This window comes from Sitophilus oryzae, unplaced genomic scaffold (genome assembly GCF_002938485.1).
Source record: "Sitophilus oryzae breed Bouriz unplaced genomic scaffold, Soryzae_2.0 scaffold_738_pilon_pilon, whole genome shotgun sequence".
NCBI lineage: Eukaryota > Metazoa > Arthropoda > Insecta > Coleoptera > Curculionidae > Sitophilus > Sitophilus oryzae.
In genome coordinates, this window is record NW_022147349.1 from 1,526,219 (window position 1) to 1,538,263 (window position 12,045).

The 12,045-nt window shown below is 32.9% G+C and overlaps 2 protein-coding genes across 5 annotated transcripts; one reads left to right on the forward strand and one right to left on the reverse strand.

Annotated features, from left to right (window-relative positions):
• Window positions 1-8,692: 8,692 nt before the first annotated feature.
• Window positions 8,693-9,911, forward strand: LOC115888421. 4 transcript variants are annotated; one of them, XM_030908158.1, is made up of 4 exons: window positions 8,693-8,937; window positions 9,118-9,504; window positions 9,559-9,732; window positions 9,785-9,911. In XM_030908158.1, the coding sequence occupies exons 1-4, from the start codon at window positions 8,749-8,751 to the stop codon at window positions 9,815-9,817; spliced, it is 783 nt and encodes a 260-aa protein (XP_030764018.1). In that variant the 5' UTR covers window positions 8,693-8,748; the 3' UTR covers window positions 9,818-9,911. The 4 variants fall into 4 exon arrangements, with proteins under 4 accessions (XP_030764018.1, XP_030764019.1, XP_030764020.1 ...); XM_030908159.1 differs by having other exon boundaries at window positions 8,693-8,838; XM_030908160.1 differs by having other exon boundaries at window positions 8,695-8,959.
• On the reverse strand, window positions 9,634-11,194 carry LOC115888422 (GATA zinc finger domain-containing protein 1). Its single transcript, XM_030908162.1, has 3 exons — window positions 10,431-11,194; window positions 10,190-10,376; window positions 9,634-10,083 (listed from the first exon to the last, which is right to left on the reverse strand). The coding sequence occupies exons 1-3, from the start codon at window positions 10,767-10,769 to the stop codon at window positions 9,923-9,925; spliced, it is 687 nt and encodes a 228-aa protein (XP_030764022.1). The 5' UTR covers window positions 10,770-11,194; the 3' UTR covers window positions 9,634-9,922.
• Window positions 11,195-12,045: the final 851 nt, after the last annotated feature.

The window sequence follows — 12,045 nt, forward strand, 5'->3', positions numbered from 1 at the left end:
AGAAATACTTTTAATATACCCTTTAAAATTATAACTCTACACGGGGCGGATGCATACGTGTATTTTACTTAATGGCATGGGAACGTTAGTATATGAAATATAAGTTTTAATATAATGGGAAATCAATTTTATTCCAAATGCAGTACAAAAAATGTTAATTTTTTTTTTTTTTTTTTTTTATAATATTTAAATTTCTTCGTTACCACGTTATTTATATAGACCTATGTAGATATTCTAAAAAGTGACACAGGTACAATTAATTAATCATATTAAGTTCGGCATAAAAGTTGCTGTCACGACATCGCACAATAAATTAAAAATTCGTTAAATAAATTAAAAATTATTAAATTAAACACAATTCTTTTATAAAGAAACGCAAGAATACCAAATTTGGGCCCAATCGAACTCCAGGAAATGATCATAATATTGTACTATATTTATGGTACCACTCGATATACTTTAAGGTACAATAATATTGCAAATAGTCAGCCGAAGATCCGTAGTATACCTAATTTAAGAACAATCGAATGCCATGAAATGGTATCGTAATATGGACTATATTAATTAACCACTTTATACTACTCACTAGTTCCAAATCATTATTACAATCGTATCCGCAGATACATAGTATACCAAGTTTGAGCCCAATCGAACGCCAGGAAATGGTCTCGTAATATGGTACTAGTATTAAAGGTACCACCTTTATATGCATCAAAGTACCATCATATTATTACAATGTCACCGAATATATTTACTATACCAAGTTAAGTCCAATCGAACGCCAGGAAGATGGTATCGTAATAGTAGAACAATACTTATTATATTGTCCCGAAATTACAAGTGAAAACTTCAGGATATAATTTTACAATCAAATGTCAGGAACTGATTGTAATTTAGCTCATAAGATTTTATTTCCAACTAAAATGGCAAACTGAAAAAAAAAACAGCTCTGATCTATTTTAATTATGTTTTAAATGATGTCAGCAAATTAGAAGGTAGGCTTTATCAGACAGTATTACGATATAGAATTCACACAATGGCAACACCTGCAACAACATTTTCTTTTAAAGAAAAAAATATTTTGTTTGTAGAAAACTGTTTTCTTTAATTTATTTCCCATCTATTATGTAGTAGCGAAACTACCACATCAAAATATCTGATTTGGAGACAGACTTTTAAAGCCTGTCTCCTTTTGCTACCTACAATTTTATACATGTAACGAGGCTTCTGTTGCGTAGCTAGATATTCTGTGCTATTAGTTTACCGTTCTTGGGTGAACGCAGTGTTGTCAGATTTTAAAATCGGTTGGCGCAAAGGTTGGCGCAAATGTCAAGTCAAAAAATCGTCCAAAACCGCAACCAACATTACTTTTCCTTGAGAACTGGTGCGAAACATAAAAAAGTAACTTTTTTTTTAGAATAAGTATATCATAATAGGGTAGGTCTATACCTTCTCGCACCTCGACATTCTTCAGCATTTGCATTGAATTATCCGAATCTGCAGCAGATACATTTTAGAATTAAACCTATCGAACATATCTTTTGGCTGGAATGTCCAATGGTGGAGGCGGACCGCCACCCGTTAAATGTTTCTTATGATTTTGATGCGATAATGGCCACTAAAAGTGCTAAAAATTTCCGATATTGTAATTAAATTTATCTCCCAAATTGCGGTTTGCGATTTTCTGAAAATTTGTGGCGCCAATTTTCTCGAAATATCGCCCAATTGGCGCGAAATCGGCTAATCTGACAACACTGGGTGAACGGGTGAACCATGGGTGAACATCAATTGAACATGAGGTGAACTTTGGGTGAACTTACTCTGTATTGCTCTGTAACTTTACTTTTTACTTTTACCAAAGAGTAAATAAATCTGCTTTAACCTTTTTTACCAAAGAGTGTCTTACTCTTATCTACGCTTTCCTCTGTGGGTGCAGCCACACTATCCTAAAAACGGCGTATCGGCGTAACGACCTTGAATCGATTTCCAGTAATTCTATTGGCTGAAATTTTTGACAGATGAATTTGACAGATAAAATTTCTGACAGATGAATGTTTCAGCCAATAGAATTACTGGAAATCGATTCAAGGTCGTTACGCCGTTACGACGATACGCCGTTTTTAGGATAGTGTGGCTGCACCCTGAGGGTAATAGGCGTAAAGGGCGTAACGACCTTGAATAGATTTGCAGTAATTCTATTGGCTGAACAATTCATCTGTCAGAAATTTTATCTGTCAAAAATTTCAGCCAATAGAATTACTGGAAATCGATTCAAGGTCATTACGCCGTTACGCCGATACGCCGTTTTTAGGATAGTGTGGATGCACCTTAGACAAGGAAAGAGAGGGGACAGGTAAAGCTGGAGTCTCATGCATCCGAAATCCGATGGTACGACATCCGAAATTTGAAGTTAAGACCCGTTCTCAGAACTGCGACTGTCGCCAGCGACACGACAAAAGAACCAATCGGATTTGTACAAAATTCAAACAGCTGTCAATTTTAAATTTAGTACAGCTCCCATTGGTCGTTTGAAGTGTCAATTAGTGTCGCTGTCGACACGACGCAGTTCTGAGAACGGGGCTTTATCCTGTGAAATAAAAAAGGCCTGTCACATACATCCGAAAGTTCGTTCCGAAATTTGACACTTTTGACATTTTTCTGCTGCACTGAATAGAGATTCATGTCATGTTTTATTGGAGAAACACTTATAAAAATAACTTCCTCGCCAAATATCCCGAAATTGCCCCCTTCCCACTAAACTTGTTTTTAAAAACCAATGTTTTCAAAAAAAGTGAGGTTAAAAAACACACGATATCGTACAAAAGTCAAACAAAATTTAACTTTATACGACGTCGGACGATTAGTTAAAAATATCGGATAAAAATTGGTGTCAAAATATTTCGACCAATAGGAGCACCGTCGGATCGTCGTGTCATCGGATTTCGGATGCATTGAGACTCCGGCTTAACACGGCAGCTGAAAGTGAGGCAAGTTGTCACCACTCGAAATTCTCCAATGGCGTAGCATCAGAAATTAGCTTGTACCTAGACGGTATATAATATTTATTAAATCATAAACTAATATATCGTTCATTTTTGAGTAATGCATATACAATTTTGTATTTTATAGTCTCACCTTTATGATATTAGAATACCTAAGTCGATAATGCAAAGTTTATTTAACAATCACAGTGGACTGATTATCAAGACAATTATTTATTTATTAACGTGTGTCTAATGTATAATTAAATAAAAAATAATGTAATAACATATGTTTTAAACGTGTATATACATATACCGTATGATCGAGAAAAAACGGCGTCAGCGATGGCTATGGAATGAAGATCGCTGTCATTTTATATGTAAATTTATATGGGAAATGTCATTGATGGTCATTTCCCAGCCAACTGGACGCCGTTTTTTTTCGATTATACGGTATATATACTGTATGATCGAAAAAAACGGCGTCTTGTTGTTTGGAAATGACAATTTCACAAATGAATATTAAAAATTACATTATTCATTGAATCCGTAAGCAAGTGTGAAGGGAATTGACTAGATTCATTATTATACCGTATAATCGAAAAAAAAACGACGTCCAGTTGGCTTGTAAATTACGATTGATGATATTCCCTATATAATTCTACATATAAAATGACATTAAAACTATACAAAACGACATCGCAAAAAGATGGCGTCAGCGATAGCTATGAAATAAAGATCGCTGTCATTTTATATGTAAAATTATATGGGGAATGTCGTCGATCGTCATTTACAAGCCAACTGGACGTCGTTTTTTTTCGACCATACGGTATAATATAAATCTAGCCATTCCCCTTCACACTTACGTACGGATTCTATGAATAATGTAATTTTTAATATTTGTTACCTTCAATCATAAGAATATCCTAATTTTCCACAAAAAAATAAACAATTCTAGAAGCTTTGTGTTATTTTATTTATTTATAAATGTTTATTAATTACTCACTGAGACTATTATTATACACCTAAATTAGCAAATTTTTTGAAAGAATATTTAAAGAAATATATGTAGTAACAAGAAGCCCACCACAAGTTTGTCCACTCCTAGCAAATCTTGGCAGGTAAATTTAAGTTTTATATAACAACTATACAGATAGATTTTTTATCACTAGAATTTTTAATTTTTTTTTATAGTTTACAATTATTTTACATATTTGATAACAATACGTTATACATTTTTTTACATGTAAAATATATAGAAAAAGTTTATTGCAGAAATTGTATTTCTCTGATTATAATTCCCTACGCCACTGGAGAAATCCATGCTGAGTAGCATTTTTTATAGTTTCAAACATTAATTAAAGGATATTGAAAATACTACTTGGAATTATTAAAAATAGTTTGGTTTGGATGTGGTGCAAAACATATTAAAAGCATTTTACATATTTTTACTGCTATAATGAAAAAATGTACATTTTATGACCACATAACAAAAGTTGTGTATCGATTTTTACCTGTGAAATATAATTCCCGCCACTTTTTTCTCGCTTCGGCCTTTGCAGCCATACGCTGAACATCTCACCATACTAAACAATACAGTTTATAAATTTAAAACAAAACAGTTGTCACAAAAAACATAAAAATTCTCTCGGTGTCACCTCGAAATCTTGTCACCAAAGTATGGCCGCCGATCGAATTTTGGCCTCACTAACCGATCACGGGAGAATATGCGTGTTAGCCGTCCCCTCTCTTTCCTTGTCTAAGGGCTGCACCCTCAGGGTTTTCAACAATTACAGCAATTCAATTTCAACAATTACAGCAGCATTCTTACTCCCACTAGCCCTAAAGCTCATAGTACTTGCAAAACCCAATTCTTCTTTTGAATGCTCTTCAATTAACCCTTTAACTTTAACGAGACGAATGAAATGAAACTTTTGGGCATTCATCTGTTAAGCTTGAACTCCGGGTGACTGTGACTACCTGTGTTGGTAACTATTGGTAACTCAAAAGATCTACATCATTCAATAGAGAACAACGGCATACGGTCGAGTCGGCCTACAAACACGTAAACGTTTACGTACGCATGCGCATTTCTTCTATTTTTTATTTTTTATACACGTAAAAGATTCTTTACGTCTACGTATACGTGCCAGAAGCAGCCGACTCGACCGTATGCCGTTGTTCTCTAATATATCGATATTTGAAAAAAACGTGAAAGTTTGATATCTGCAGAACAAAGGCACGAAGGATTTTAACAAATAATATACGTACAGTAGAAAAGTACATACCTTTGGCAATCTTCAACATAATTTGGCTTTGGAATAAAATGTATAAGCACTTGTAAATATTTTGTTTTCGTATGATCTCTGCCTTGCTGAGCAGAAAACGACCAAATTTGGTTCATAAAAATCTATCGAAATACAAAGAATATTCATGCATTTTTATATCATTTGGAATGTCTACTATTTATTCTTATCAGTACAAATTATTAGCTTATTTCTAACAAAACGGTTTTGTCCCGCTAAATTTATCTTCCACCGCACTGTGCGCTCGTCCGTCAAACGCAAAAATAACTGTCACTGTCTAAAATCTTTAGCGCCAACTTCAACTCGGTCCCTGGATGCCTCTGCCCAGGGATATATAGAAGACCTCTGCCTTAAGCCCCGTTCTCAGAACTGCGTCTAAAGTCCCTAGATATATATATATATATATATATATCTAGGGACTTTAACCGCGTCGTGTTGACAGCGACACTGATTGACATTTCAAACGACCAATGGGAGCTGTCAATGACTAAAGAATCCAAGGACAAATAACACCCGACAGCAAATTGTGACGCTGGCATCAAACAGTGCCGTGGCACATATTTTTCTTAACCTAGCTGTTTGAAGCAATATTTATATTTTTTGATAATTGTTTTGACTACGCCTATGGTGTATCATCCTAACTAATTACGAAAAAAACGTACTAAAATGTTAACAAAAGATACAAAACTAGTATCGACGTATAGCACATATCAAGTACATATAGATGTTAATTGAAATTGAAGAATAATTATCGAATTCAATAAGAAAACGCTAAAAAGTTGGAGTGGACTGTTTATTTCATAAAATAATTAACTAGAAAGAAGTGTCAACTCTGTGTTAAATCGTGGAAACACGATACGCCACCGAAAGCCTTCGTTGTCGTCTGGAGAACTAATTTTCCAATCGACAGGTTGACATGATAAGGACATGATGGCTTAATTCTCATTTCCGTTTCCGGTTATTCAATGGCGGGTCCTCTTTCAGTTCAAATGTATTTTGTATTTTTTTCTTTCATAAATAAAACCAAAAATTATTTATTCACATATATTTATTTGAAATATGGAACAACGTGACTAAATAAATATAAAAATATAGAGGATTGTATTGTTTCAATACCAATTAGTTAATTATATGTACTTTTAACGTAAATTAGTTAAGGTATAAGCATGACTTACAGTAATTTGTAAATAAACACACGTATTCGCAGACTTCAAGGGCAGAAAACGGACACAGGAACATGAAAACGGGAGGGAGCCTTATACAAAAACCTGAAAACAGAAAAACAATTTTTTATATACTAAAATTAACAATGTAAAAATATCAATAGGTATAAAATATAAATATACTGTTTAAAAAAGCGTCCATTATTCCCAAAGAGGGCTTATTAATCAAAAAGAAGCAAAAAGAGACTTTTAGTCCGATAACATAATCAGATTATCAGTCCGATTTATTGCATTATTGACGATAAATCGCACATACTGGAGATAACTAATGTTGGCTATAGTTAAAAATGATCTTACCTTGCTGTAAATTGCTTCCATTTTCAGAAAAATCGCCGATCAAAGATATTATAACACCATTTTCTTGCATCTAAAAAATGTAAAAACAGTGTTTATTTACTACCTATTTTTCATATACATGGGACATACCTACTACTGCAGAAACGTCATTTTCTCCAGGATTCTTCTTGTAATATATATTATATATACTTTATTACCATTATATTTATAAATTTCAGCCGAAATATTAAATTGAACTTCCAAAACGAAACTAAACGGAATGAATTAAAATGGCGTCGAATATTTTCGAATTTGTTCTAGAACAAATCTGAAGTTGTCTCTGAAACTGAAATCTGTCAATTCTAAACTGTGAAGTTAGACAATAGTTAGACAAAAACAATGCTGTCCTTGTCTAGGCGGCCATACTTGTCGTGAGGAGAATGACACTAATGACTGTTTCCAATTTTCCTATTTCACTGTCACCCCCCTGGTTTATTTACCTATGAAACGTAACTCCTGGCTCTTTCTTGTCGCTGTGGCTTTTACACTTGAAAGCGACACAATTCACCATTGTAACAAAGTTTATACAAAGTTCACTACACACAACAAACTATTAAAAATCGCTAAAATTGTCGCTGGTGACTGGATGATGACTCACTGTTTGGCATCAAACGAATGGCGTCTAACGTCACAAATTCTACTACAGCCCGTACAGGGGCGTTACATGTCCTTATATTCTTTAGTCATTGGGAGCTGTACTAAATTTAAAATTGACAGTTGTTTGAATTTTGTACAAATCTCATTGGTGCTTTTGAAGTGTCGCTGGCGACAGTCGCAGTTCTGAGAAGGACTTTATGCACTTGGCTTCCCATTGGTTATCAGCAGGGTTTGGAAGTAGTTAATTAAGACGTAATTTACCTGATTAATTACGTGTAGTTTCTCTTCAAAAACTACGTCTTTTCCCGTTTATTAACTACATGAAAACTACGTTAATAAACTATGTATTGATATTATGAATAATTTTCATTTGTATGAGGTGTAATAGAGATAATATGATGTAAATATTATATTTAAAGTCATATTTCTTCTGTTTTCTTAAATACATTATGTGTTTTAAAAGCTTCTTATTAAAACCTCACCTCAAACCTTTGATATTTGAAAGTTACATACATAAGTTACATAAACTACACCCTCTACATAAACTACATGTAATGTAGTTTATGTAGTTTTTAAAAGTAACATGTAGTTTTCCGAACCCTGGTTATCAGTTTTCAGTGATCTTTTCAAATGGCGGTATTTTTGACTTTGTTTATCTTTAACTAAATTGGGTAATTACCGAAAAGTGAAATCCTGTGAAACTCTAATATTTTATGAGTGGAACCACCACAGTGATGTCCTACGGTGATGTATAAAACATAGATGCAACCTAAAGCCCCGTTCTCAGAACTGCGACTGTCGCCAGCGACACGACAAAAGAACCAATCAGATTTGTACAAAATTCAAACAGCTGTCAATTTTAAATTTAGTACAGCTCCCATTGGTCGTTTGAAGTGTCAATCAGTGTCGCTGTCGCTGTCGCTGTTCTGAGAACGGGGCTTAAAGCCCCGTTCTCAGAACTGCGTCGTGTCGACAGCGACACTGATTGACACTTCAAACGACCAATGGGAGCTGTACTAAATTTAAAATTGACAGTTGTTTGAATTTTGTACAAATCTCATTGGTCCTTTTGAAGTGTCGCTGGCGACAGTCGCAGTTCTGAGAACGGGACTTCAGTTGCATCCTTAAGTCCCGTTCTCAGAACTGCGACTGTCGCCAGCGACACTTCAAAAGCACCAATGAGATTTGTACAAAATTCAAACAACTGTCAATTTTAAATTTAGTACAGCTCCCATTGGTCGTTTGAAGTGTCAATCAGTGTCGCTGTCGACACGACGCAGTTCTGAGAACGGGGCTTGATGCATCATGAAATCTGATCTGAATCGGATGCTGGATGAAAGATATACAAATATTGGACTCTGTGATTGGACTACAATGAGCATAGATATCAAGAACGTAATAGGAAAACTCTGCAAATTACTTAATTTAATATATCAAACTAATTTAAAACCAGAGTATTTCCGTTTATCCAAGTTTAATAAAACTGATGAAAATGTGGTAATCATCATTCCTAAAGGTTTTTTGAGCAGAAAAAAAGAACTTGATTTAAATATACTATTCTATTTCTTCACTGAGGTCCATACCTATAAATCCATAAGCGAGAATAATTATTTTTTTTATATAAAAACTATATTCTTATTCTGTAATATGGAAAATTTTTTGTTGTATTTGTAGGTGAGTGTATTATGGAATCTTCTATTTAAAATGTTAAATAAAAACAATATATTAGAAGTTAAAGGCACATTAGCTGATTTGAAATATACAAGGAAACAATTTTATTTTAATACAACAGAACATTGTGGAAGCCGGGAACTACTTCTGGCAATTAGTTTCATTCTATGTTTGTGCTTAAATAGTCAGCTCGAAAAACACTTAGAAGTATCAGTATTCTCTGAAAATTATTTCTTTGATATTACAAGTATAGAAAATATTTCGTTAGACTTTGATAAGTTAAATGAGGAGGAATTACAAAATTTTAAAAAATGGATTGAAGGAAAAATAAGTTCAAATGAAAATATGATTTATGAATATAGTCATCAAATTACACAAATGTACAATAAGGTAGCTTTCGTTCAGATTTTATTTCACTTTATCTAAATAGGTATATTTTTTTAGCTTAATAATAATCTATGTGTTAAAGCCAACGGCTCATTAACAATATTTGAGCTGCTAGCATTAAATAACCAATCATGTACTGAGCACTTTATTAATAATTCTGAACCTGTATTACATCAATTAAATGCTTATACAGAATGGCTAAAACATGAAAAGATTTTCTGGAAATGGATGGTAATGTAAAATATAACATACATATTGAATTAGATCTATTTATCATTTTCAGGAATCTGTATTATATGAAGAACGAAAAGTATAGAATGCAATTTCTTTTACATGTGATTTTTTAATTTATTTACACATAAAACTCAAAAAATTTGTATACATAAATATATTGTAGAAATTATTCCAAATGTGAATATGATTAACTCCTCTTCACTGACTCTATTGAGGTCCAGATATATCCAGCATCAGTTGTAGGAAGAACTGGTGGATAAGGGGTACTTTTAGACTTATAGTAGTCCGATGGGGCATGCATTACAAATTCCATACATTCTAAATTTCTTGGTATGTCCTCTTCAGGGCCTAATAAGTATTAAAAAATATGTATAAAAATTAAGACCTTAAAAGCACACAGTTAAACTGCTAAATTATTTAAGTAGCATATGCTATATTTCAAATTCTGATTTACCTATTATATATGTAGCTGGATCAAATTCCTCATTTGGTGGTGGACTTTCTTCTGTAGGCAACAACCACTGTATTACAGCACTCTTATGGCAATACTGATCAGTCATTAAACCAACAATTTGCACATAATAACAATCATCATTTTCATCTTTTAATGACATAATATCTCCAATTTGAATATAAGATCCCTTTGAAATTAATAAGTTAAATACCACATACGTAACATAAAGTAACAATAATACCTTGTAAAATACATAACTGCCAGTAACTGTAGTTGCCACTGCTGTAGGTGCTTTTATAGGAGTTTTCTTGAATAAGCCCCTTCGACCTCTGCCTTTTCCAATGTTTTGTTTTGCAACTAGGTTTGGATTTAGCCTTGTTTTATGTGATCTTGTGGTTCTAGTTTTTCTTTTATTTGGTTTTTCATCTTCGTCGTCTTTGAGTTCACAATCTGTGTCATTGTTTTTTTTCGCCTCGTTCACACAGTTAAAGCAAATGACTCCCAAATTTTCTGCGTTAGTCCAGAAAGATGATTCTGTTGTTTCACATTTTAAGCATATTATAGGATTTTTGTAAGGCATCCTTTTAAAAAATATATTTTTTCTTACTGTTTCTATTTTTATGACACTATTTTCTATTCCTGTGTCTATACCATATCCTGTATTTCTTATAGTAAATAAAAATAATACATTTTTAATTTTAAACACCAATATCGAAAACGAAGAAACAAGTTGAACCCATAAAGTAATAAACACGTAATAAACGTAAAGGTTCAATCCACAATATGACTAACAGGCGGATGAAACATGGATGAAACTGCCATTTGAATTTTGGAAACACGGCGGAGTTTATGCCAGTAGAGGGATAGATGGCGCTGCGTAGAAATTTCATCTAAAGTCCCTAGATATATAAAGTACCGCAATTACCGCCATATTGGCGCCAAAACTAGCGGCAAATTTAAAAAGGAGGCCAACATTTCGCTGTTTCGGCTTTTTAAGCAGCTGGTCGGTCCAATATGGCCGACTCTTCATGACAGGCAAGCCGTAAAATAAAATATTTATTAATTGTAATAGAATTACGTTTATTATCTACAGTTTACCTTCATTTTAACGTAATATCAGGTGGTATATTAATATTCAATTTCATAAATTTAATTTTTAGGCCTATATATGTTAAGAGGTTATAAACGAATGGTTTCCGTACAAGTGTTTTTCATTTGTATTAGCATTTATTTTATGTTACCTTTTAGCGCAAAGTACGCCAACAAGTAAGTTAATAGGTAAGAAGAAATAAAGTTGGAATAACATTTAGAATTTTAGTACTTAATTCAGTCGAAACAATTGGAAAAACTTTGTTTGTTGATGAGAACGGGATACCTATACCATAAGTAAACGTTCCCTATTATACCAGTTATGCTGTAGTTAGTTTTGACAAATAAGCATGATTTAACGAAAGTCTTTGGAACTATGAATAAGCTACAAACTTTGAATTTGAAGGCTGGCTTTTATACGAGAAAATTTTGAACCATGGTTGAAACAAATACATGTAATAATTAAATTGATATGATACATACCTGCTATTTTTGAAATATATTAATATATTGATAGAAAGATTGTTTCAATTAGTATTACTTCAGGTAGTTTCAGCATTTTAGGTATGTAATTGTGCACTTAATTTAAAAATAACTTAGAAAGAAGCTTGAAATGCATAAGAGCTCTTTATGTATGCTGTATAATTAAGGTTTGTTATGGAGTGGTTTTATACAACAAATTTATTATTAGTTGAATAAAAGCAAGTTAATACCACATAATACAATTAAAATATATTTTACTCTGCAATTTAATGTTATTTTTTAAA

Excerpts from the sequence above, each read along its gene's own strand:
- LOC115888421 (XM_030908157.1), top strand. The coding sequence starts at position 8,749 with ATGAAATCTGATCTGAATCGGATGCTGGATGAAAGATATACAAATATT. Across the intron at positions 8,941-9,117 it reads ATAAAACTGATGAAAATGTG|GTGAGTGTATTATGGAATCT; the intron begins GTAATCATCATT and ends TTGTATTTGTAG. Across the intron at positions 9,505-9,558 it reads TTACACAAATGTACAATAAG|CTTAATAATAATCTATGTGT; the intron begins GTAGCTTTCGTT and ends ATATTTTTTTAG.
- LOC115888422 (XM_030908162.1), bottom strand. The coding sequence starts at position 10,769 with ATGCCTTACAAAAATCCTATAATATGCTTAAAATGTGAAACAACAGAA. Across the intron at positions 10,377-10,430 it reads GCAGTTATGTATTTTACAAG|GGATCTTATATTCAAATTGG; the intron begins GTATTATTGTTA and ends TTAATTTCAAAG. Across the intron at positions 10,084-10,189 it reads TCCAGCTACATATATAATAG|GCCCTGAAGAGGACATACCA; the intron begins GTAAATCAGAAT and ends AATACTTATTAG.